General features: G+C 39.4%; 1 protein-coding gene across 1 annotated transcript in view; it reads left to right on the top strand.

The window, feature by feature from the left end:
* Positions 1-26,584, top strand: part of ROS1 (ROS proto-oncogene 1, receptor tyrosine kinase) — a 71,894-nt gene extending 45,310 nt beyond the window's left edge. The window contains exons 34-44 of the mRNA XM_042017300.1: positions 920-1,107; positions 2,168-2,260; positions 2,941-3,076; positions 3,493-3,655; positions 3,925-3,989; positions 6,599-6,728; positions 7,734-7,831; positions 8,446-8,649; positions 9,790-9,924; positions 15,005-15,168; positions 25,223-26,584. Coding sequence (XP_041873234.1) covers positions 920-1,107; positions 2,168-2,260; positions 2,941-3,076; positions 3,493-3,655; positions 3,925-3,989; positions 6,599-6,728; positions 7,734-7,831; positions 8,446-8,649; positions 9,790-9,924; positions 15,005-15,168; positions 25,223-25,368 — 1,522 coding nt within the window. The 3' untranslated portion in view covers positions 25,369-26,584. The remainder of the gene's footprint in view (positions 1-919; positions 1,108-2,167; positions 2,261-2,940; positions 3,077-3,492; positions 3,656-3,924; positions 3,990-6,598; positions 6,729-7,733; positions 7,832-8,445; positions 8,650-9,789; positions 9,925-15,004; positions 15,169-25,222) is intronic.
* The last annotated feature ends 990 nt before the right edge of the window (positions 26,585-27,574 follow it).

Genomic DNA, 27,574 nt, shown 5'->3' with positions numbered 1-27,574 from the left:
ATATTTTTGACTGAATTTCACATCAGGTAGAAAAATGTTAGGTCAGTTGTACAGCATTCTAGAAAGTGTTTGCCTAACCCTTTTAAGCAACCTCCATTTCCCTACAGCTCTAGTGGCAACATGGACACACCAAGGACATGAACATATTGTTTTCCCATGTCTTTCTGTTTTAAAAGTTTTTGCCTTTTTTTCTTCATTATAGCGTGTTGGGAGAATGAGTGACATGCTCATGAAGGTCATTTCACATGATGTATTACGGTGTTGTGTGACATGAAATGATATTTCAGATACGGCCTTTCAAGTTTAAGTACATGGTCTTATTTTGGTTGGTGAATAATCAGCTCTGAATTTATTGTGAGCAGTCAATCTCAGTCCAATGGGGAAATGAAGAAATATACCCAGCAGTCAGCAGATACTATGGGAAAGTGGCTAGCTAAAGAATGGTATCTTCCCTGCCAATGACTTGCTTCCTGTTTAGCTTGTGAAACCTGATTCACAAGAGACACTGAATTACTCTGGGTCTGGGAGAGCAAAAAGATCAAACACAGCAGAAAAAAAAATAAATGGTGGGTTTTTTTTATTTTCAGGAAGCTAAATAAGAAAGTTTTGAAGTCTTGGCTGTGAGGCATATACTGAAACAGGTGAATCAGGCATATACCAAACAGTTTTCATGTCTAAAATGTTCTAGTATTTCATTTACAATGCCAAGATAAAGATGTTTGATTCTTAGCACTGCTGAAATGGCATGACACAATCTTCTTCTCTGTAGCCAAAATCCCATGACCAGATTGAGCTTTCCTGCAGGCAGAGAAATGCTGTGAAAACCATGGAACTGAAGCAAAAAATGGAGGGAGGGTAAAGTAGCAAACTACCCTCGTGGCATTAATGACATTCCTGTGTCGTGCTGCACATGTTGCAGGAAACAGTCTGGCAACAGCAGCGATGTGAAGTCCACGTGGGAGGTGGTTTACAATGGCTCTTGTGGCAGTATTTGCACATGGAAGGCCAAGAACGTAAAAGGAACTTTCCAGTTCAGAGCAGCAGCTGCAAATGTGCTAGGACTTGGTGAATACAGTGACATCAGTGTGGATATAATTTTGAGTGAAGGTATGTCTTGTACTTCTGTGTTGTAATGCTAGGTTTAGTTTAGCAGGCTGCAGCTTTCCTGAGAGCTCAGTGGGGCTGCTTAGGGGCAGTATGACCATGGTCACCCTCCCGTAGTCCATTTCGGACGGCCCCGCGGTTTTTGCTCTGGCAGCTATCAGCCCTACAACCAGTGATGGCAAAGGAGGCGAGAAGGGTCTCTCCATGAAGGTTTAAGAAGATCTCTAATCTTACATCTTGTCCCAGCAATCCCCAGAGGCAGAGAGCCCTTGTGATCTGGGTGCAGGGGGGTTTTGTCAGATCTCAGGGGCGGTACATGGGCGGAGTTGGGGAACAGGAACCAATAGGGAGGACCCGAGGGAGTGGCCAGGGCTAGGAGCAGGGGAACGTGAGGGGGGAACAATGTGAAGGGCATTTAATAAATGAATCAGTGGACAATACAACATCACACTTCTGTATTCTGTTAGTCTTTTCCTTGTTATTCTATATAGTCATACCAATTTATGAACAGAAACTGGCTATTTTAATAACAATATTCCTCCAAAGGTAGAGTAATAAATGGTGATGTTTATATGGTGACTCCTGCTGGTAGTGGTCATCCAGGCTCTTTTGCTCAGAACAGTGGGCCTGAAAAAATGCTTCTGCTCATTTATACCAGTTTGTCTCTGTGGTTCTGCCACTCTGCTTTATGATGTGATTCTTGAAAACAGGCAAGCTCACACACTGGGTAAAGATATCAGAATTACTTCTTGCCTTCAGCCAGAGTGTTAGACTTACGCTTTGTGGGTGCTTTTGGAAATCCCACCTTGAGCAGCCAAACAGATCAGCATTTTCTATTTCTGCATATACATTAGGTCATTACTAGAGGAATGGCCCAGGTCTGGGGGAGAAGGATTAGTCTGACCAAATGCACATCCACATATAGCCTACAAGAGAGCTTTGTGCAGTGGAAGGCTTTTACATAGCAGGTAGCTGAAGGGTTGTCTCAGGTGTGCTCCTCTCTGTGGGATTGACATTGCAGGCATACACAGTAATTAAGCAATTCTCCCTTTCTCTTTAACAGATAATATGATCTCCATGGGCACCATCATTGCCATTGCTTCTGTGATTGGAGTTGTTGTGCTGTGTTTGGCTGTGATCATGCTATTTGGTTTTGGTATGTGACTGAGTTTTTTGTTTACCCTTGGTTTGCCAGGCCTCAGTGAAAGGCAGTTCAGAAGGTGGGAAATGGTTGGCCTCCAGATTTAGGGAAATGCTGAACAACCCCTAGGATGGGAACTGGCAGGAATTTGTATATTCTCATTCTTTGAGGCTCTAGAGATGGCTGATTATATTTTTGGTATCAAGGACAGGATAGAAATTCACTCCATCCTCAGGCATTTCTTGCTGTTGGTTACGTGCAGGGAGAGCACCGGAGTGCTTAAGGAACTCTAATGCTTGTGTGTATCCTTGTACCTTACAATTCTCAAGTTTGGTACTACATTTATTCACAAAAGGGTCCCATTTTCTTTCACTTAAGCTTTGTCCCTGAAGAAAGGCTGTAATGATTACCCTGAGATGCAAATGCCCACATGTGATGGTCCTATCCTCTCATTCCTCATCCTTTCCCTGGAGTCTTGTCACACACAGAAATGGATACCTGACTGAGTTCTCAGCTCAATGAACAGTTGTCTGTGTTTTGTGGGAAAAAAATGGCCAGATAAAAATTTCTTACTTACATGAGCTGTTGGGAGGTGATGTTGAACAGAATAACATAAAACCTGCAGCCTTTCAGCCTGCTCACACACTGGGGTGCTCTCAAAGTGAAGCAGCTAATGGCCTCCTTTCCTATTCCAGCATGGAAGCGAAGACTGAAATCTGGAAAACGGGCCTTGCCTGGACAAATAGTGTTTATCAAGGAAGATAAAGAACTAGCTCGACTCAGGGAGATGGCTGAGACAGTGGGACTAGCCAATGCCTGTTATGCTGTACGGTATGTCGTCAGAGCAAATGTATTTTCAGGACAAAAACATCTAAGAGGTCTTCCCTGGACCAGTTTTCCTTAGGGCACTCATCCCTAAAACCTCAAGGTAGAGTTAAGGGCTGCATGTGTGCTGCAGGGCAGGTCTGCTCCAAAGGATGCCTTGCCATGTTGCCCCCCTGGCACACAGCCCTGCCTGGATCGCCCCCAGCCCATCCTTCATGTCACTCTGGCAAGAAACACAAGTGCACAGGGAAGGAAGAAGACCTGGTGTTTTCCAATAACTTCCAAAACATCCAGGCCTCACCTGAGCTCCCCTTAAATGTACCTGATGAGACAAATAGTACCAGCTTCATTTGAAGAAGAATTTTAATAAAATTTCAGACATCCTTAGGTATGAACAAGTGACTAGTATTGCTGTTTTGTAGCACTCTTCCTTCTCAAGCAGAAATTGAATCACTGCCAGCTTTCCCTCGGGACAAACTCAACTTACACAAATTGTTAGGAAGTGGAGCATTTGGAGAGGTATATGAAGGGACTGCAGTAGATATCCTGGCAGATGGAAGTGGAGAATCCAAAGTAGCAGTCAAGGTAATCACAGCTGTGTATTTCTTTGGCAAGAGAATGGGATGGGCAGAGAGATCTGTCTCAGAGGTTTTACCTGAGAAATGATAAATGGCTGATCTGGGTATTTCCTTGCAGTGTTTCTTGCAAATCTCTTAACATTTAGCCTTGTAGTGATTTGTAAAAAATAATATGTATTTAAGGCCACATCTATGTCTGATTGTTTTACTTAAGTGCCATGTGATAATGGTGATGATGGCCAAAGTATTACTACACTTCTGCTTTCTGTTGAATAGACTTTGAAGAAGGGTGCGACAGACCATGAGAAGAGTGAATTCTTGAAGGAGGCACACTTAATGAGGTAGGGACAGCTTTGTCGCTGGGCACCCTTCAAAGCTGGTGTGAGGGTGCTGGCCTTCCAGAGGAACGAAAGCAGCACTTTCCTGGCATTTTTGGGGTGTCCTTGTGTATCTGCCAAACCAGTAAATCACTACTGATGAATATCATGGAACTAAAGCCATAAATCTGATAAGCAAAATTTAAGCTATAGACTGCAAGTTCAGTATGCTCATATCATGGATTTATTTGGGTTTGTACCGGTGTGTTTCAGTATCTTTGCTCCTCTAAAACCAAGTTAGTTACTAAAGGCAGTTGGACATCATTTGGCTAATCCTGTTTTACTGAAAGAAACAAATCAGACCAAACTGATGCTTTAAAGTTACAATTTACAGTGGAAAATATTTTTTAAAGTGTGCCACTAGGGGCTGCCACATGCCTCTTCTATTGAGGTAGTGTTAAATTATGCATCTGTCACCAGTGCAAGAATTTCACATAATAAGGTTTGTGTTTCAGCTAGAAATCTGGTTTTCTAGAGTGTCCCCAGAAATAAGTAGAAGTTCAACTGAAATTTTCAGCTGGTGGCATAAGATTGAGAGCGTAGTTTAGTTTTCAGATTCACTTTTGCACTTTGACTTTATCTCATGAGTGCAGAAGTAGAAGCAATTTTTTTAAAAATGAAAGATTTATTTCTGCACAGAAAACATGGTGTTATTAAATTTGAAATTGATTTCTGCAGCATTCTTTTTTTTTGTTACACATTAAAAAAAAATCTTGCATTTTTTGCCCTTTTTGACACACTGTAACTGAATGAGGTAAAAGGCTTGTTAAAACCAAAATTCAACCATGTCATTAAAATGCAAATTAATGACAAAGAGTAAGAGTTGTATGTAAACTCCTTATAATCTATCTTTAGTCTACCTAGCAGTCATAAACCCAGTTAAAGTCTTTTTTTTTCCTGTGTAGTATGGAAATTATATGAAGCCATAGTTAAAGTTTCTGAAGCTCCCCCAATTCTTGTTGCAGATAATAATCCAAACCCAGAAATCTTGGAAGAGTACATAATTGAAATATTTTTGCATTTAAATGTAAACACTGATATGGGCCCATATGTACACCAATATAATGAATCAGAAATTAAGAGAACAGAAAATTTCAGTATTATAATCTCAGTAGTCATTAAACAACAGCAAAAACAGCAACAACAACAACAATGTATATTTTGTATTATTTGAATATTTCATATTTTAATATAAAAAAAGAATTATTTAATTACCTCATGGAGGGTTTAATGATTTTACTTGATGTTCATCTATAAGGTCTCACAAATGAAAAAAAGGGTAGAAAGGAGAAAAATTGCATCTGAGTACTTACAAACAGATAAGATACATAAGAGCAACTTTTATTTTGCTTACCTTTTTGGATGTTCATTAAAATTTGGATTGTAATATTATGCATGCTGGCTCAGTTAAGCCAGAACTATTTGTTCCTTCTTATTGCTATGCAGCAAAGGGAAAATTGAGTTGCCTCTATTTCAAAAAGTCATTTGATATTGGTTATTGGTGAGTCATTTGTGTGCAAATACATGTAGGAAATTCTTGTGTCTTCCCCTTGGGAAGTAAGGAATGACAGTTCAGTGAAGAAAGGTCTGCACTGGGTGCAAGGAAAGTGCCAGGTGCTCCTTCCCCTCTTTTTGTTCCTGAAAGTGCCAAAGTTTGTCTGATTGAGAGGTGTGTGCTAGGGGCCAGGGGGGAACTGTCAAATTCTAAATCACACTTTTTGCAAGAGTCTATGCCCACACATGAGATTAGGTGAACTGAAAGAGATTAGAAGGAAATTGTCCCTCTCTTATTTGTTTGTTTACACTGCCGCATTTGACAGCATTTTGGACACCATCAATTCTCCCAATAGAGTTAAGTTTCTCTGACTGCTTGTGCAAGTGCTTTCACACAGCAGTGAGAAGGGAAAACCATTTTCTAACACAAGTGAAGTGATTGAAAAAATGCAGGCACTGACAGAGGCAATAAATATTCTTCATTCTTCAAAGAATACTTGCAGTACTGAGAGTACCGATTTCTCTGTGGTAATCCCTGTCTTAGACACACAGAGACAATTGCTAGTATACTTAGAAGTATTCCTCATATGTATTTTGTTTCTTTTGAAAATGTACTGTGAAAAACTGTTCCCCTCTGAACTGTGAAAATAGTATATTGCACCTTGTGCTTTTGCCTTTGTGTATGTCTCTGAATCAGCCATTCTACTGTGAATATAGTAGTAAAAATACTCTATTAAAATAATATAGACACCTTCAATGTACAGGTGACGAAGCTTCTTATTCCTAGAAGAAATTGCCATTTGACTACGTTTCTTTTCTTCCTGGAAAAATGATGAAGTGTGCATGCATTAAAGTGCCTGTCAAAGACAGTGTAAGCCTGTGTTTTGGAAGGATGTCCCTGAACTCTCCCCATGACTGAGCAAATCCAGGCACTGTGAGCTACTGAATCATGTTGTTCATAGAGGCAGGATTGTAAAGGCCAAACTGCTCATTCATTGCTTGCAACTATAAACACTCCATTAGCTATCAACCAGCTGGATTTCTCATATGTAATCTTACAGTTGTTTCCTTCTCTTTAGTAAATTTGATCATCCCCATATTCTGAAGTTACTTGGTGTGTGTCTTTTAAATGAACCTCAGTATCTTATACTGGAGCTGATGGAAGGAGGGGATCTACTTGGCTATTTACGAGGAGCCAGGAAGAAAAAGGTAAAGAACATGAGACTCACATTTTTAACCTTAACTGCCCACAATTTCTCAGTTTTTCCCTTTCTAAAAGCCTATGCTGATGTTCAGCTGTTTCTGTACTTGCAAGGTCTGACCTGGATTTTCCTTAATACCCTGGGACCTCAGTGTTGGGTGCTGACTTGCATTCAGTGATGCTGTGAAGGAGATTGAATGTCATTAGATCACTGACCAAAATTGTGGTTTCAGTCATGAGATGTCGGCTGGATTTCTCACTGTGAAAATCATAAACTGTCCCTTTGAAAGTGATAATAAATAATGATGGTCATGTATGTGGTCTACTAGGCATCATAGAGGTCTTTTTTTGTCTTTGAATAACAACAGTATCCTTTATGTGAGAAGCATAGTCCAAGCATATAAGAATTTACTATCCTTGTGCCTGTGTCCTTGAATTCTTTAGAAGGAAAGAAGAGAAAAGAACAAAGAATAAACAACTTCAAGTAAATTTCTCTCTAGTTAGTGTGCAGATTAGGAATATGGATGGTAGGACTGGAGGTCAAAAGGACTCAACAATGAAATTTTATAGCATTATAGCAATTGTATTGTTCATTTACTTAATCAGATCAAATCCACAGTCAGTATTGAATCCTACTGAAATGCATATACACGTGTTCTACTAGAATAACATATTACACTGATTTATATAGCAACAAACAAACCTGATCTGATAGTGGGAGGAAATTTTCAAGGTCCCATTTCTTCCACAATTCTGAAGACCCTAGGGTATTCTTAGCTGCAAATCAAGCAGGATGATATCATTTGCATATTCCTTACAGTGCAGTGATTTGGCAATTTACCCTGCTTCAAATTAGCATTCACTCCATTGACATACAGAGATTTTGCACCTGTACTTTGACTGTTTTGGAAAAATCGTATACATTTCGATGGGGAAATCTTGCATAGGGAGGTTGTCATTCTGAGTTGGTAAAGTTGGAAGACATAGCTAACTTCTGTCTTTCTTTCTTGTAGCTCCAGAGCCCTTTACTGAGAGTCACTGACCTCTTGGATATATGTTTGGATGTTTGCAAAGGCTGTGTCTATTTAGAGAAAATGCATTTTATACACAGGTACAGAACTTATTTCCTTAGTCCTCCCAGGTTTACCCACAGTATCAGGACTGATTATCTTACCCAGGAAAAAATGTCTAGAAAGAAGTCACAATGGAACAAGAAAGGAGAGAGCACTGGAGTAAAATCTAATGCTATGCTTTTCTGCTAAATATCACTCACAGTTCTCTCACAAAATGGTGGGCTACTCTAAGATCTGAACCAAGGACTTACTGCACCCTAGACAAGAATCTTACCCTGTGCAACAGAGAGAAGGGCAAGATTCATGTACTGTCTTTGTCTGCCTAATGGGTAGCTTTAGAGGACACAGAGCCAGACTTTTCTCAGAGAGGTACAGGGAAAAGATGAGAAGCAACAGGCACAACTTACAGAAAAGGAAATTAGATAATATTGTTCACAACATCCAAGATCAATCACTGAAACAGGTTGTCCAGAGGGGCTGTGTCATCTCCAGTCTTGAAGATATGCCAAACCTAACTGGGTGAGACCCTAAATTACTTGATCCAAATTTGGGGTTGGCACTGCTCTGAAGAGAGTGTTGAACCAGGTGACATATAGACCTGAATTACTCTGCAATGGTAACTCCATCCTCTTTTCTCTGCCTTACAAATCAGGGACTTGGCTGCTCGCAACTGCCTTGTGTCAGAGAAGGAATATGAGAGCTCATCCCGGATAGTAAAGATCGGTGATTTTGGACTTGCCAGAGATATCTATAAAAATGATTATTACAGGAAAAGAGGAGAGGGTCTACTCCCTGTCAGATGGATGGCTCCTGAAAGCCTTATTGATGGTGTCTTTACAAGTCACTCTGATGTCTGGTGAGTTACAGGAGCCACACAGCTGTGGAGATAACCATACTAAATCCCACAGCAAGAAAATATTGGTTTATAGGAGAAATTACAGGGTTGTATGTTGTCATCTCTAATAATTTTTAGGCTTGAGCAGATTTCCTCCTAAGCAAAATTTTAAGGATCTAATGAGAAATTTTATTACCACAAATTATTTATACCACAAAGTATATTTCATAGATATATTTCTTTATGCTTTGAGCTCTAGCTTTGGATTCTGGCGGGAAGGAAGTAGTGTCACTCAAACAATTTTACAATTATACCAGGCACACAATGTGATTTTTGCTTGATTGGGCAGTGAATTGACTGCCTGCATGCTGTTCCATGTTGCTTTCCATTAGGCTTATTGACATTTCCTTCCTACAGCCAAATACTTTGCCCTTGCAGTTTCACCCTCTTCTAGAGACTTCTTTACTTCAAAGACCAGACTTTGCAGCATCATCAGGGGAAGGTCACAATACTTTGCTGTGGAGGTTTGCTAAAAGTGTATTTGAGTGGCTTTGAGTTTATGGTGAAGAAGCAGAGACCCGCTGTCAGGAGACATAGAAAAAAATCCCCAGACTAAATCAGATCCATGAATGTCCATGGATATTCACACAAGTTTAGATTTTAGTGGCCACAGGTACTTAGCCCACAGGTCTTTTCCAAGTCCCCAGCTCCTGCACCCATCTATTTGACTGCTACTCTTGCACTTATCTAAGAAAGTAGTTTAGTACTCTGTGCCAAACCAAATGAGGTGCTGATTGCTCCACAAGTGGTGCTCAGAACTTGTCTCTCTCCATTTTAAACCACACCTCTAGAGATTTCTAAACACTTGTTTATATGAGGACATGCTCAGCTGGAGTGTTGCCCGGAGAAGATATGGACACTCAGTGTCTTCTGATCTGCATCTCAGTGAGTCTGGGAAAGTGTCTCAGTTCTACACACTATTATTTATTTTAGCTATTCCAGAGGCTGGCTTAGGGACAAAACCAAATTAAGTCCTCTTACTCCTAATTTTTCTGAGTCTTACTCTTTGGTTAGGCATGATCTAACTGTTAATAGGGAGATTTCATTATGGTTATATAACTATGGTTATTAATTTTTCTCTTTTTTCATGGTGTTTCTTAGGGCTTTTGGAGTACTAGTGTGGGAAACATTAACTTTGGGTCAACAGCCATATCCAGGTTTCTCCAATACAGAAGTTGTACACCATGTACGATCAGGGGGAAGGCTGGAATCTCCAAACAATTGTCCTGGTGACCTGTAAGTTAATTTTGTTTAAATGTTGTTGATAATATTTATAAGAAGCAAGAGGCTTTTTGCTAGTTTGTCATAATTTTGAAGGTTAATCATGCCCATGCAGAGCCCAACATCCTCCACTTTTGTTTCCAATAAAACTGGCCAACCTGCTACTAATTCATCCAGTAGTCCAGCCTATGAATAAGAATTTAAGGCATGGATCTGGTAGTCCTGTGACAACAGACTGAGAGTACCTGAAGGTATTGGTTAGAAGTTAAGATGGCTCTGAGAAAGATTTTACCAGTCTCTGTACACCATGTGTCTGCAATTGTGGATAAAACTCTCTTTCTCAATGGTAGCTGCAGGAATTAGGCTAATATTAGAACCTATGTGAAAAATAAACTCTGCCCTTTGTAGAGAGAACTCCAAAAAGCCAATAAGAAAAGCTGAAGCAGTGCAGGAAAAGGGAAGTCTGCACTTCTGGTTAGCCTTCAGCCAGACTGGATAAGTAAATCCTTCAATTCCTGTTTGTGTCTTGAGCATAAAATTCAGGTTTAATTGCAAAATTCTTGCAATTAGCACAGTAAAATAAATACATCAAGTGGATCAAACCCATACTGACCAGAGGTGTACAAAGGAGGAACCAGAACATGAGCTTAACAATCACTCAGTATTGTTTAATTTCAAGTCTCAATTTCTTTATCCCCCACTCTGCATAAGCAGTCACAGCAATGCACATGACAGCTGCAAATAGAGGGAGAGGCTACTAAAAGTGAACAATTCTGACTCCTGGGGCTGAGGAAAAGGCTTGAGAATAATTCTGTGTTCGGCAAGCTAATATCTCTGTGATAGATGTTAGACCAATTACCATGCTCGGAGTTTAAGAGAAGGTGATTATTTATCATTATGTAGATATAGCTGAAATACCATATTAGCAATAGGAAACACAAAACCCCCCAAAACAAGGTTTAGCACTTGAAGGAACTGAAAAACTGAAGAGATTAGAATTTTGATTTAATAACAGAGGGAGAACTCGAAGTCACAGAACTAATGAAAGCCCAAAGAGATTTTAATTTCAATATTTTCTGCTGAGAAAGGTTTCCTCAAAAAATTTCTGACAGCTGTCCTGTGAACAAAAAAGCACAGGAGAAAGCTATATCCATGTACTACTCTGAAATTCAAACTTAAGCAAAGGCTCATAAATTGCCTTAAAACGAGTGATCAGATCATCAGAAAAATCAAGAAAACTTTTCTTGAAATAATTTTAAGGTCCCAGATCTTGAATTTAGCATAGCAGATACAGCTTAAATACTGGTCTTCCTGTTGTAACTTGTAGGATCGGTGCCTGAGAGTAGTTTTTGACAGCCAAAGAGCTGAAGAGCTTAGACTCTTGTACCATCTTTTATCTCATTTGGTGAACACTCAGCACCTGCATGCAGCTTCTGTCAGTAGCATAAACAGCTTTTTGCTGCTTTGCTAGGTCATTAATGGCATGCTGGGATTCTTGACATTCCTGCTTCCCTCCTTGTGGTTTTGAACCTGCATCAGGACATCAGCAGTCAGTAATTGTCTCCTCTGCACTTTGGCTTGCTCATTGTCATTTGACAAAACAAACCATCACTGATAGGAAGAGAGTTCAAAGGCCAAAGTACTTCAGCTGAGAAGTGTTTAGGAATCTGTGGTAGGCTTACACTGCAAGTGCAAGTAGGGCTGGCACAGAAACCTTGGGGTGTAAAAGCACGAAAGAAGTGGGATTGTTTGTTTAGTTTGGTTGGTTTGGTTTTTTTGTTTGCAGGGGGAGAAATTCTTCCCCTTGCCTCCACAAGTTGTTACTCCAGGGACTAATCATCTACTTTTCCACAGAGAACTGTGGCTCAGTAAAGCTTGGTAATGAATTGAAGAAGGGGCTTGGGTATGTATAAATGAGACACATTTGTTGAAACATGAAGTAGGTCTATGAATGGAGCTATATTTGCAGTCAGAAATCCACATCTGGCACAGCCAACTGGGTATGAGGTTTTCACACAAGAGAATGCCAAGGTTTGGACTGAACTGAGCTAATTTAATATAGATCCTCAAAGGCCACAGATTACAGTCTAGAGAATTTGTACAAGGACCAGGACATTTGCTGACTTGAAGTTGCAGTTTCATCAAATGCTCAGTCCTATGCAAACTTATACAACAGACTTTGATGAAGAAATTTTAGTTTGGTAACTAAAAGCTTTTTGCTATTTGTTTCTGGGAGTGATCCCTTGGAGGGATTAAGAGAGTGAGACAGAAGGCGGCCTTGCACAGAATGTATCAGATGAAATCAGGGGCTCTTCATCACAATATATTTTCTCCTTTTCTAAGAAAATCACACATCAGTTGTATATTCCTTTTCATGCGAGAAAAAATTGGTAATGCCTGTAGCTTCTGTGCACTACAGTGCATTTCAGGAATGTTCACTTTCTGCCTGCAATATCAGATACTGAATATTGGTTCTTCACTTTTCCAGGCTCTCAAATTCTAACTAGTCCCACATAAGCAGCTCTGTTGGACATATGGTTGTTGCCCCCAGAAAAAACTCAGGTGTGAAGTGTAGGTGTGTAGGTGTACATCTAGGGTAAATGTTAGTTCTTAAACCTAACACAAACCTTTAGCTGATGATGTGTTTGGAATTGTCATTTTTCATTTCTTTCCTGAAAGGCTTTCCCTATGAAGTAGGGGAATCCTTTGGGTCTCTTTCTCATGCTGAAGTGATGCACTATTTGCTAGCCCATGTTTGGCTCCCCAAAAACATAGGAATATGCTCAATCTGTCACTTAGATGTATTTTGGCATGTTAAGCTGGCTTTCACCCTCTTGACTTGTCTCATAGTCACGCATTTCTGAGCTAGTGAAAGTTTGTGCCTTATGACTTAAAACTTTGGATGTCACAGATGCCCCGAAAGCTAAATGTCATGCCACAAATAGCTGTACATGTAAAATTTGCAGATGTATTCTGAGAAAGCATGAAAGTTTTTATCATTAGAAACCTGAAGCCTATCTGAATTAAATACTTAGTGAAAAATACCAGTACTGATATTTTAAGCCAATCACCAAGTAACTTGATTTAGGCAATAAAAATATGGAATATAATTAAAATAACAAAATTACAGTACTGAATTACAGTTTTGGCAGAAATCGCCTTCCTCCAAAGCAAAACTGAATGGCTGTATAAAGCAGATTGTCCAATAAAAAAAAATAGTTATTTAGAAAGAGATTGGTCATAGGAAACGAAACAAAACAAAAATATTCATAATCCACGCTCACGATGTTCTTGTTTCATAAATGAAAAGAGGGTAAATTTAGATTGTTTATAAGAAAGAATTCTTTTACAATAAGAGTGGTGAAACACTGCTAAAGATTGCCCAGAGAAGCTGTGGATACCCCATCCCTGGAACTGTTCAAGACCAGGTTGTGTGGGGCTTTGAGCAACCTGATGTAGTGGAAGATGTCCCTGTGCATGGCTGGCGGGTTGGACTAGATGATCCTTGAAGGTCCCTTCCAACCCAAAACATTCTATGAGTCTGTGACTTATGTATCATTTCCTGGTTTTTCTTCCTCTGTGACTGGTTGTTTCTTCCACAAGGCTCTGTTCATGAGAGCCCAAGTGCAAACCTGATGAAGCACAGCACCTGAACTCATGTTTTTTGTCTGGATAGCAAGCATGACCAGAAAGCAGATTGTTTGGTTTCCAGCATCCAAGGCTGGAATTCAGCATGACAGACACTTTTCTGGCAGCAGAAGGAAAACCAATTATTTAACCTTGAGTCCTATTCAGTCCTTTTCCTTCTGTATTTCCAATGTCATCAGTAACCAGTACACCTGAAAGTAAGCAGATGAAGTGATCCAGAGTGTTAAGAAGCCACTACCACTCTATAAATTCTTAAAACGGATTTTCAAAATTTCATGGAATCTTTTTGAAAAAAAAATTACTCTATTCAACTTGAAAACCACAAGAATACAGGTTGATGAAAAGTGGTTTTGAAACGATTTTTCTACTCACATTCTCACGTGACTAATATTTTAAAGAAAAGTATAATTGTAAAATCAAGATTGTAAAATTAAGATGCCCAGTTGTGGTGAAGGAGAGCAGTCATCTTTTTAGGATGGATAAGCAAGGATCTGAGCAAGCCAATTCATTTTCCATAGCAGATTAATGCCTGGTATCGCGTAGCAGCAGGTCTGGGAAGATATTTGTCAGGGGAGGGTTTGAACTTAAGGCTTAGAGGTAAATGCTCCACATTCCAGATGCAGCTTTCTGAACCAGCCTTTCACTGGCTGCTCTCTGGTTTTGAGACTCTAAGACCTCTTTCCACTCCCAACACTTAGCATGTCCAGGTGTTGGCTGTGTTTTGGTTTTCAAGCTGTCTCCCCCTGGCTTTTGTAGGATTTGGTTTTGTGTAGCATAAACTCACCTTGAGCGAGGAATAAAAACCAACCCTATCATTTAGACAAACAGGAGGTGAAGTTTTCCACTAAATGGTAGCAATAGTGCTGTACAGGGTGGGCTGGAATCCCTGCTCCCACAGGAAATTCATACCATTTTTGCCTTTGATGGGAAAACCTATTCCTATTTGTTTTGGTCTGGAGGTAGAAGTCTAAATTAACCCTCCCTGTGCTGGATGGTTTGCCTTGACCTTCCCCTAAATTTGAGGTAGCTTGAGTTGAAGGAGGTTTAAATAAGTTGAGAACTTCAGGTTCATTTCTGGTTTTACACTTCCTTTTTAAAAAATTTTTTTTCTGTGACAGAATTTCCTTCTTGTCTGCTTTCTTAGAAAGTATTCCTGACTTCTTCACTGAGAGTGGATGCTAATGGCAAATATGTCTCTTTTTTTCAGTGTTCTATCTGCTCCCAATCTCAAAAATATCCATCTTTGAAAAACTAAAATGTTTCACAGGGATTTTTCCTGACTTTAATTTGATCTTCAATTTGTTTTTCCTTCCCTCAGCAGCTGGTGATAATCTTTGTACCACACAGAAAGTTTTCAGGCCAAACTTGCTTCTCAGATGTTTATTGGTAAGTGTTGAGATGAATTATTCTATTATCATTACTGTTTGAATTTAATTTTTTTTTCCAGATGTGATTTAATGACAAGATGCTGGTCCCAAGAACCTCACAACAGACCTACTTTCTCTTATATTCATGACAAACTGCAAGAGATAAGACACTCTCCACTGTCCTTCATCCACTGCCTTGAAGACAAAGAGGCATCAACTGGAGTCATCAATGAAGCTTTTGAAGGTGAGTCTGGGCCAGCACCTGCTATTCTTGTGGCCTCTTCCCGGTAAGCAAAGTGCTTTTCATTACATTTGTCACTGCCTCACATTCTCTGGCTGCTAAATGGAAACAGCAAAGATTTACCTCTGTTGTACTGAACTTGTAAAGATTTGTTATGTGTCTGCTAGGTACAATGCATTAGATAAAGGATGTGTAAGTTTACCAAGCAAAAAGGCCCTAATGAGGTAATTAAGCCTGACTCTCAGAGACATCCAACTTGCCTCTAAACTCTTGGTACTTCACAACCCTGTTACACTAAAATAGATGCCTAAATTCCTTGCAGAGCCATGTGGAAGTCTGTTCCAATTTCAAAGACATCTATGCCCTCTCCGTGAGCTAAACATGGCCATTGGACATTTCTTATAGGAGTACTGATTCAGCACTGACCCCTGAAAGTGAGGCATAATTTAGGCACCCTACTAAGGTAGCCTTTATCCAAGCCCAAACCCTGATAGATTCAGGTCTTGCTTATGCTCTGCACACTGTGAATGAATAAACTAAGTGATATTAGGGAAGACATACTTAAGATATGGGACACAACAAAGCTCAGTTGACATGATTAAAGCTGTGAAGACAGGAATTGAAAAAAGGTAATACTAGATTTGAAGTCGTCTGTGCAACTGTGGTGTAAATCATCTAAATATGGAAATGAACATCCTGACTGAGCCAGAACAGCAATCTATTCGCACCCTGCAGTAATTCCTGACTAACTAAATATTGAGAAAAAGTGAACAATATTAGTACACAATGTGATCTGAATTCTACAAAAAGAAATATTTTTTCAGTTGAAATATTTCACTTTTGTTTCACAGTTTTATTTTTTCATTTAATCTGTTTGCATGCTATGGTTTCATAATGAAAAATATTGAATGGTAAGAGAACTACTTTCCATTCTAGAAAAACCAAACCTGACTGTTTCTAAAATATCTAAAGGCTTAGTTTTGGTGGGGATTTTTTGTGGTTTTTTTTTTTTTTCCCCTTCAAAAATTGTTGGTGAACTAGGAACTCACCCTGATTAACAAACAGTTTTGATACTTCAGTACTTCATGTTTTCCTAAAAACTTCCTAATCCATTCCAGGAATGACACAGTACTCAATTACACACCTACATAGACATTTTTCTTCAGGATACTACCTATGTTCAATTCACTGGCATTGTCCAATGGTCACTTGATAGTAGTCTATTTGATATTTTGCAAATCTTTATTCATTGTGAAGCTTTACAAATGTCAGTTTATTTCTTTATGTCAAATCCAGTCTGTTCATTACATGTTTACATGTCATTATAAGACTAAAAACTTTACAAAGACATGATGGGACCTGCATTGATAATCTTAATTTCATGCTTTCTTAACAGCTGACTTTTCACCCTTATGCTATAATGAAAAGCTATTTGCATACAGTGTAATTCCTTAGTTTCTTTAAGGGTATTTTAGCTCTCAATAATGACATTCAGGAAAGAGATACTTAGTCTGGCACAAATGTAAGCCTGGCATTGGCTCAGGAAAGGAGTACAGCCAATTAATTAGGCATTATGCCCAAGCTAATAGGCCTTACATTTTGGATGGACTTTGTCTCACCTACATGCACCTGTCTACAAGCTAGGACTCTCATCTAGGATACTCTTCTAGGTAGCTCTGTAGTCAGAAGCAGAAACAGACACCTCCAGAAAGTGACAACTCCTGGTTTTTAGGCATGTTTCATAGCAGGAAAGGAGTCACCTCTTGCTTTACTCTTCACTGATGATGGCTGGCATCTAGGTGGTTTTCCATATTTAATTTGGTTCACATAGAATCACAGGGTGGGTGAGATTGGAAGGGGCCACTGCAAGTCACCCAGTCCAACATCCCTGCTCAAGCAGGATGCCCCCCAAACACGTTACTCAGTATAGTGTCCAAAATACAACATCTCAGCTATAGGATCTCAGATGTTTAATTTTCAGATGACTACAGGAACACAACATCCACTTGACACAGGTCTCTACTGATTCAGCTGCTTGCACCTACTCCTGAACTAGTTTGGTTTCCTAGCTTAGACATCTCTTCTTTGTGTCCCTAACTCCAGAGGCAATAGAGACATGAAAACTAATGGAGTTAAGAAGCCAATACATCAATATCTGTCAAATCTTTATAAGGGCTGAAATTTCTAGAGAAGTTTGCCCTTCTGCTGCTTGGAGTTGGGAAAAGAGGCTGGAATATAGGTTACTGTGTTTGTGGTGGAGCAGGCCTGGCACTGATGTAACATGAAAGAGTTTTAGTTTCAGTGCAAGTGTCTGCTTAGTATGTGTCAGATAAGCCTGGTCTTTCTCCAGCTGCTAACTTGCTCAATCTAAGCAAATATTTGCTTTCACTGGGATGATAAATGCATATTCTTAATGTAAGAAACAAAATTTTGCCAAAATTTCAGGTTCTGCCACACAGCAGAGGTCACAGAGAAAAAGCCATTGTTTTGTTTGTTTGCCAGGAACAAAAGTTGCTTTATTGGAAATTAGCAAGTTGAAAAGGAAAACATGGATTGAAGCTTCCATGAAAAGTGGCAGTTTGAAGGATAAAAATTTGAAAAAAATCCATTTACTGCAGAAAATGTGGTAGTATAATGGACTTTAAGGGTGGTCTTAAAAATAGCAGTACTCTATAATGTACATTTTAATCAGAGAATGTGTTGATGGCAGTCACTTTTAAAATCAGACTCCATTAAACCTGTTTATAATAACTTAGTAAAATCTGGCCTACTGTGGTAAGCAGGGCAATTCAGTGTAGGCACAGCTTTGGCCCTCAGAGCTTCTGCTTGGCACACTCTCTTCCTGAGCCTTGTACCCTTCCCCACCAGCTGCCATGTTCCCTCTTCTGGCTTCCCCCCATTCTTCCCTTTCCATAGGTTCTGCCCAGCTGGTGTTGCCACAGACCAATTGCTGGATCTGCATTGGGAGGAGACGACAAAGCAACTATTTTCATGTTTCCATTCAGTGTTTTCATGCTTCAATTCTCAAAAGTCCTTAACTTCTCCCCAGGTTCATTTCATGATTCTCATATAGGAGATACCCATTGGGAAACAGGGTAGCTTGAATTTTATTCATCTACATTTCATCCTTCCATTTAAATGTACTTAAAAGACTAAACACTTTATTAGCTCTTTACATGTCTCTTTAATGCACATACTTATTTTCCTGTATGTTTATAGCTCACCTGTAGGTTATCTCCCTCTTTCCCCAAGCACAGCCTTAAAAAGCCCATTAAAATGTTATGCTGTATATTTGACTGAAGGCCTAGAGTCCTCATGATGTCTTAATGTTGCTGGATTATCTGATCAGGGACACATGCATGTCAGGTTTCTGTAGCTCTCCAGCCTTGAATTAATTTGACAATTTTTCTGCCTGCCATGTAATTCTCATGCAGTGGAATTCAGTGAAATGTGGGCTCCAGAAGTGAGATTGATTTAAGCAAGAAAAGGCCATTCAGGTTCTAGTTGTGTTTCCAGACTAAAATATGTGCTCCACTACGACCCTGTCGAAAACAGTTTGGGGCATGGAATATGTCTCAGTCTGTAATTTGTAACACATTGTATAATAAGTTAGTGATTTTTAAAATGTGTATTCATTTCTAGCTGAGACTAAGTGAAGTATTTCTTGTGTTCGTAGTAGTAGTAGAAAGATGACAGCCAAAACAAATAATCCAAAAGACTGTTCCATGATGGATTGTCCTGGACAACATTTTCCAAAAATGCTACACGGTCATTGGCCTTTGTGTGTAATGAAACTCCAGTCATGAGCCTCCTGCCAAGAAATTCTTGCTCTCACCAGGTGACCTAGTTCCAAAAGAAAGAGACAAATGTCAAGCAAAGTGAAATGACATGCCTCAAAATAACTAAGATACTTAGCCTTTCAGGGAATCATACATCTTCCAAACTCTGTTAAGTCTTACCTACCTATGGGTAGCCACACTTTTAGCAGGTCCATACATGCTGTTGGTGACTTTCATAGGTGGGAGAGCTGAAAAACTTTAGATTTTCTCAATAATCTTAACGCCAGTGCAGTATGACACAGAGATGGCAAGTGTGGGTAAACCAATACAGACAGTCTGTTAGGGGACAGCATGCTAACAGGGTAGCATGGGGATGGCAAAAGGGGCACATGCTGTGTTATTGCAAGTTACCCTTCTAAAGCAGGCATCAAGTGTCAATAAACATGCCTGAGCAATACCAGCACCTCCTGGCACTGCTGCGTTGGAAGGGAGGGAAGCAAACTCAGGACCAGGGTCTACCAGTTTAGTGTTTTTTCCTTCTTGGTCTTACAGGCTTTCCCAAGACATTGTTTGTGGGCTTAAAGTAGCAGTAACAATATTTATTTGAGTGAGGGCAGCACTACCCAGCTGGAGGACTGAGACACCAGTGGGTTTTGAATTCAATGGAAATTTACTGAGCACAGGCCCTGTCACTGGGGTTCCCATTAATTGCTGAAAGGTAGTCTGTTCTTCCCTCTGATCCGAGAAGTGCAGCATGCTAGAAGGACGTCCCTGCATTGCTGCAAAAATAACTGGACCATCTATTTTCAGACATCAGTTTTTACATTTGCACATATAAGACAGCACTATAGCTTTTCAGGTCCCATGAGTGCCCCTTTACAGATGGAAACACCTGTTTGATTTGGCAAACGCCTTTCCTGACATCAGACAACTGGGCATTAAGCAGCTGGAGCAACTTCTTGCCTTTATGACCCAGAAGGACTATTCTTATCAGGGCTGTTCCTCACAATGCCTTTTGGACCCATATGGAAAAGAACTCTAATTGCTCAGAAAAAGAGGCTCCTCTGGCAAGAGGAGATGCCAGGCAGTTGGAGAAAATCCAGGATAAAAGACTAAAGACTGAAAGGAAACACATTTGGTCTAAAAACTATGATTTTTAAATCCCTAAACTGGAGATACTGCTTGAAAAATGTGGGAAGATACAAGAGTTAGAATTTTGTAATATTTCTTTTTTTCATTTTTCTTTCCAAAGCCAGTGTATTTATTTTCTTAGCAGTTCAAGTACTTGCTAAAACTGTCACTTGTATTTTTTTTAAATCTCTGTGCAAAATTTTGCACAGAGAGGACTTGATATTAAAAGCTAGAATCAGCGACTTCATCATTAATTATGTTTGCATTCTCTACTGGCTGAGCACCTGTTTTCTGTTCCCTGTGTAAGAGTCATCAGTTTATTTTCCTAAACCCAACTGCCTTTTAAAAACTATTCCAGACCCCTCTCTGAACGTAATCACTTAGACAAACGGAAGCTTCTCTAAAGAAGATGTGTTGATAAGAGACATTTTTAGAACATTGTATCTAGTCTCCTTTGTATTTTTCTGAAATTCAGTAATCCCCTTCCCCACTTAGCTTAGTGAGTGGCTGACCCAAAGCCAGCAGAGGTCAGAGGAAAGGCTTCTTCCAAAAAAGAGTGAGTGGTTACAACACTGCAAGCAAAGGGGAACTTGGTGGTGTAGCAATTTCTTATTTGTACTCCAGACAAATGGTGTTTGATTCCAGAGAATTCACATGAGCCGTAAGACTCTGCAAGTGAACTCATGCCAATACTTTGCTGTGGACCACGGGAAAAAATCAGATGGTATAAGACTGTAAGAGCTGACATTTGTGTAGACAGATGTGGACAGATATAGGCAACTAAAACATAAAAACTGCATTTACACTGGGTGTCTAGGCTGTTTGACAGTCACCAGAGACTCGTAGGCATATTCAGGGGATGTTAATGTGTAAAGGCAAGGATGTGGATTAAGCATCTCCACAAAGCTATTCATTCCTCCTTTCTCTGTTGACTGTAAAGACAGCCTAGGCAAGGAGCTTAAATTGGACATGTAAGACCTTGGTGGTTAAAACTGGGTAAAATTAATCCTGTTTTGTAATCTGGAGAAAGGGAGTGCTTTCCTATTTACATAGCCTTACCGCATTACAGCAAATATGGAACTGTTGATTTTTTTTTTTTGTACATTTATATTATAAATTTTAATAAACTAGGTAAGAAGTAGTTTATATCTGTAATTACGAGGACAGCTTCTTGCACATAGAGATTTCAGTCCACAGTTCTCTAAAAAATATATTAAAATAAAAAGAAAGGCAATTCTTCAGGCAGATTAGTGCAGGGGAAATGTAGGGTGAACAAAATTCTCACTTTTAGCGCCTTTAGTGTCTGACAGAATAGCAAAGCTCAGTGAGTCACCCTCAAACCATGCAAGATCATATGGCTCATTAGGCAGGAAACACAGATATATCTCCACTGATACATAATACAGAGTGGACTTTTAAAATGGATATATATTTGTTCTATTTATATTCTTACTGGCTATGTGCAGAAACAGAAACACAGCACCTCCAGCTCCAGGTGGCCATCAGATATCAGGAAAATACTCTCTACACAGGAACTATCACGTGGAGCTAACCAACGTGGCTGAGGTAAAAAAGTCAAGGTTCAGTAGCCACCTTTTTCACCCTTAGCAAAGACATGTCATCAAGTGTTTCTCTCGAATGTGTTTGCTGTGGGGTATATCTTTCCTCCATGCCCGTAAGTCAGCCAGTCTCTTGTTTACTGCCACATACATTGTGTAGCAGTGAGAAAGGACAGAGTACGTATGTGAAAAACAGGAGGGTATTACTGAGAAAAAGCAAATGTGGCTGGACTTCTAAATACCTTACCATACTGAAGGTGCTAAGCATCATATGAGATTATGTCACCCAGAATTAGTAACGTCTCAGGCTGGCTACTTAGCTGGTGTAAATTGGTGGCACCCCACTGGTTTCAATGGAACTTCATTAATTTATGCTAGCTGAGGATCTGGCCCTGAAATAGCTGTAATATAAGATCAGCATCTCTAGATCAGTTTATTCAGTCTCAATCAATCAGCTTTTCTACTGACATTCTTTTTCTTCTTAAATGTTGTCACCTTCTTGAATTTAAACGCCAAAAACCCCTCATCTGCTTATCAAGACATCACAAAAATTTGCACCTTTCCAGGGAGGACTTCAGAACATGTTGCGAGCCCCCAGAGTTTACGAAGAAGGCAAGGAAAGGCACTCTGTGATCGTGAGGCAGGATCCATGGCCCGGCTCGGCACTGTGGCTGCCCTGCGGCAGGAAGCAGCCGACTGAGATGCTGGGATTGGGAAGGGGGAAGCACAGATTTTATCAGGTCGGGGCTGCTCTTCTCAGAGGAGGCTAAGCAAGCAAACCCTATTCCTCATTAGTATGAGTCAGGCGATCATTGTTTCTTGTGTCAATTACTGTGGGGCCCTCTAGAGTAAACTTCTCCCTATCCCCGGAGAGAGGTGTAATTAATTTACCTGCGGTTTGGCTCAGATGTGCTTTACATACAAGCTCTAAGCACAAGCTTTAAGCACAGCTCTACTAGGAAAAGTGTCCAGCAAGGTCAAAGCCGCATGAATTTAGGACCTGAGACGTGTCTGTGCAAGCACAATGCTGAGCTTTGAACTTGCTATTTTAACTATTGGAAGCAGTCTACCTGGGACAGCACAGAGCTCAGTGGGAACCTGCTTCTCAGTGGGGTACTCCTCTAGGCGTGTACAAAGCTCTGGACTGACAGAGCTAGCCTGCCTCGTGCCCTGAGACAGACTGTTTAAAGCAAATGTGGGTAACTCTACACTATGCAGCAGCTCACAGTGTAGACAACCCCTCACAATTTAAGCCTTTAGAGTTGACTCTCCAGCACGACTTCAGATTTCATGAAGGTGTTCCTTGGACGTCTCCTCTTGAGGTGTTTTGTTGACTCAGCCCGGCTTTGCTTGTGAAATCTGAGGGGGTCACATCACATGGTTTATCCTGCATTTACTCACGTATAACCCAGCATGACTGTACATCAATCAACTAATTTTAGCGATGTTAAAACTGAAAAGAAAATAATGATATCTCATAAATATACTGACCTGCCTCTCCAATCTGGTTGCTGTCTTCCTTCATTTTCTTAACATTTTTTTGGGAGGGCCTTCCAAAGATTATTCATAATTCTCTGAATTGACTTATGGCTTCTCAGAGTGCTGGTCGTGCTTCTAGTCCTCACATTTCTGGGGGAATTTCACAACATATCATGGATTTTTCTCTTCAGTTTCTCATTTTTAGTATTTTCTGTCTCTATCCATTCTTCTGCTCCAACTAAATGAGCAAAAATTATTTGCTTGCTTTGCTGACTTACATAACAGTCAAGCATTGTGCTACACAGCTTGAAATCTTTGTGTCGCTTCTTTGCCTCGTACAGCAGAATGGTGCTAAACTTTCATCAGCGCTGAACACTGCACTAAGAGATGACTCAACAGTGAAGGAAAGGGCACTTACAGTCAAAAATGTCACTGTGAAAGTGGCCATGTATCTTACACGTCATGTCATAGGAGAAAGGTCATCTCTATTATATTCTTCCTCCATCACTGGATATGATAAGAATATTCTGCAAAACTAGTATTTCTTCCTTATTGCGTTCCCAAAGCTCAAAAAGTAAAACCAAGGCAAGGTGTTTGATTTTTTAGCTTTTTTTTTCTGTAATGAGAAACACAGTGGCGCATAAGCTGAAAAAGGATTATAAAATTTTATATGTTCTGTAGTTCTTCAGACCTGTTGGGGAAAGAATTAGTAATGTATCTATATATCTGGTAAAAATATCTCAGTGACCTCATACTCACATTTGTGTAAACATCACCTCATCAGTTCCAGATACTTATACAGGAAACAAATCTGAATGCTCCTCTAGTGTTCTATACTTAGGCAGGTCAGCCGGCATATGTCTGGTCTGTAAATACCCAGTTTTACTTGGGTCCTTATTTTAAGGTTTCCCTCTTAAGAGTTTGCTGCAAACATCCCCTCAGCATTTGCCTGTGTGCCTTTTCAAAAGCAACTTGCCCCTGAAGGTTGCCATTAAATTAAACAAAAAAACAACTACAAAGAAGAGCTGAATTGGTTGGTAAAGGCTTAGTTGGAGCTGAATTACTAAATATGACCATAATAGCCCTGAACTGACATAGTGAGTACCAAATGATTTTTCATTGCTGTCAGTCACTGTGGTATGTGACCACAGTTTGCTCTGTGTCCCAAATCCCATCTTGCTAACAGGTTTCTAAAATCAAAATTTTCTTTCAGACTTTTCCTGATAAAATTTCCTAATGGACTCTAGCATGTGGAATAAATTTCTGGCTTTATAGCTTGGGGAGATGTGTGATTATAGTGACATAACAAATTATGTGTTGCCTGGTGGAACGGCACAGTGCTTGTGATTCCTTTGAACAGATAACCCTGACTGTCACATGCTTAATTTTTCAGTTATGAAGTAAAATAAGGAGGGAGTGTAATAAAAGAAGGTATACATTACAAAAACAAACGCAAAAAATAGTAGCAGTTATAACTTGAGCGTTTAGTTAACAATTTTTATATTTTTAAAAATATATATCCCCTGCAATAGATTTCAAGAAACTATGTATACATGTATGCATCAAATTAGGGAAAAATAGAAGTTTTTAAAAAAGTGAAAAACAGAATGAATTGCCAAATTTAAGTTTCTAGAAGGACAGAATACTAGAGAGACAGAAGTCTAGACTAGGCCTCTAGAGAGAGAGTATATAATGGTTTCGTAGATAGAAATGTGCCAATATTACAGGACTGTTTAGCAGTATTATTAGCAGGATTACTGCAAAGGTTCAGAGTAAAATCACTTTAGCTTTACTCCTCTTTACAAGGAAAAGAAGCAAGTCATGTATTCATGACTGTATTGCTGCTTCTGGAGATATGACGGATAAGCAACCTTCCCCAAGTGATTTGCTTAAAGTTTTGGTCCATGCAGACAATAGCAGAAAATAAATTTGAATCATCAGTCATTCTTACAAGGTCACTAGACCAACTTTCTCCAACAGTTGTCTGATTTTGTTTGCTTTCTAATACTACATGTATATTACTGGGCTGTTGTATTTTCTTTTTTTAAATTTATTTTAGTTTTTAATTTTTTTCCCCTTTTCTTTTTCCTTCTTTTTCTTCTAATGCAGATAATGATATTCCATGTGCAGATTCAGACAGTGTTCTTTCAGCCACACTAATGGAAACAAGGAATCAAGAGGGCTTAAATTATTTGGTAGTAGTCAAAGAAGGCAACCAAGATGAAGAATGCATCAATTCTGCCGAAATTAGTTAAGTCTGGTTACCACCGTTTAAAAGAGACAGTGAAAGAGGAGAAAAAACTCTTCAAAGAAGACATAAGTCAAGGAAAATATTCTGCTCATCATCATACTTACAGAGGTATCTTAAAAAAAAAACCCAACTCTTTAATAAAACTACCAGAAAACACAATAAGGTTCTGAATGGTGTGTGTCAGGACAAGACAGTGATTACATATCCTTTGATTTTCTACATGTTATGGTTTGGGTGCACCACAGGAGATAGTTTAAAGTAAAAAAACATGTATCAGACAGTCAGGGATTTTTACTGTGGTATTGATTAAACTTATGCAATCACATATGCCTCAGGCACAAGGCAGTCCTTCTAAAAAGGGATTGCTGGTATGCTGCTTCAAAGGACAGACCAGCTTGTTCATGAATAAAACCAAACAGCTGAAGTCTAGCTTCACTGTGCACAAACAAGGTTTTACAAATTGAAAAAACAACATCAATACCAGACTCCTAATCAGAAAGCAATTGAAAAAGGGTGACCAGGTTCTCCACTGCTGCGGGTGGTCTGTTTCCCTATTTAATTTAAACAAATGTTTGCAATCACCTTGCATATTAAGTTGCACAGCAATTGATCTGTGAGTCTGGACAGTCCTGTTTTCTTACATTTCTTCCCCTTTACTTTTTGAATGTTCATCATCCTCGTTTATTTTTTATCAGACTGGGTGTATGGAGGAACTCTTCCTTGGTGTGTTTACAGATCAACTCGAAGTATATAATAAAATTTTATACAAATAATTATTGACTAAAAGACAGCAATAAGCTTTTTCTAGCCTTTCATCATGAGCAGTAGTTTGCAAATTATACAGAGTTATTCACTGACATCTTTCAGGAAGCTAGAAACATTCTGTAATTTTATGCAAATATTTGATAATGAGGCACACTGGAGAGTAGTAAAGGCTCTATCTGATGTCAGAACATATACATTTACAAGAAGCAACTCCACTGCAGTCAAGCTTCAAAAGTTTCTTAAATGGAGATTCAACACAGATGAACAAGAAATTTGGAGTCTGAACATTTTACTGAAATGAAATAGAAATTGAGATATTTTGAATTAGGATTCTTCAAAGTCCCTGAAAAAGCCCATTCAATCATTATATAAATATTTTTCTCCATCTACAGATCAGTGTAAAAGACAGATTTGCTAATAAAAACAATTGCAGTACTTCACTGTGCTTACCAGACTCTGAGCAACAGATAAACAAATAAATATTGTATTATGTTTCCTTCCTCTTCGAGTGCTGCTTGATTGATTGTACAGCCATTCCTTCCATTTCAGTAATTTAAAAATTAGTAATGTTTGCTAACCTATGTCATGTGCTGGCCAGAAACCAGGAGGATCCCAGTTCTGTAGGCACCACACCTGAATGTGTTCTGTGTGCATAGTTCCATTTAAGTCAAAGAAGCTTGCTCAGTCAGCAAGCCACAGACAAAGGTTTTGAACAACCACAGGACTCCATATGAGTCTTTTTCTTTAGTAGGAGAAGCCTCCCAAAATTCTGCCAAGACAACACCTTTCCCAGGTCTTGCTAGCATCTGTGATGTTATATCCCAAGTCAATTCAGTTTTGTGTAGGTCTGCATTGGAAAAGAATAGTGGGAGCCTAACCAACATGTGTAAACTGGGTTAGTGGGCAGGATGAGCATCAGTGACAGAGAGCAGTCAGGAGTAATGCCCTTCAGGTCTTGAAACAGTCACAAATATACAAAGCAGCACAAAAGGAAAAGAGGGAAGATAATTCTTGCTGTGTTTGCCTTTTGTAAGTGTTGCAAGATGAGCCTAGTTTTAATGAAAGATTTATCATAGCATGATGAGAACAAAGTGTCAAGTTTAATACATTGCCAATAAATGAAACCTTAGGATATTGAGCAGTGACCTATGCCTTTTGTACCTTATAGTATGAAAAATGTATTGGACAGGATAAAAAATTAACTTACTGATCCAAATTTGAGGATCCTAATCTATAACTTGTTGAATTCAGTGGAAGACACAATACCAAACCTCCCCAGTAATTGCAGTCACCTGAGTCATGCTCAGTGATACAGTATGAGCTCTGAGCATGGCCCTACTCATCTCTGCCTTACTGAAGTGTTGCTTTCTCTCTTCATTCAAACTCTTCTTGATGATTTGTGTTTTTCTCATCAATGCTTATTCACTATCAGGGGGTCACCTCTT

Source organism: Corvus kubaryi, unplaced genomic scaffold (genome assembly GCF_017639235.1).
Source record: "Corvus kubaryi isolate FWS band 111438036 unplaced genomic scaffold, C.kubaryi_AGA036_p1.0 split3-73, whole genome shotgun sequence".
Lineage (NCBI taxonomy): Eukaryota > Metazoa > Chordata > Aves > Passeriformes > Corvidae > Corvus > Corvus kubaryi.
This window is presented reverse-complemented; position numbering and strand designations above follow the sequence as displayed.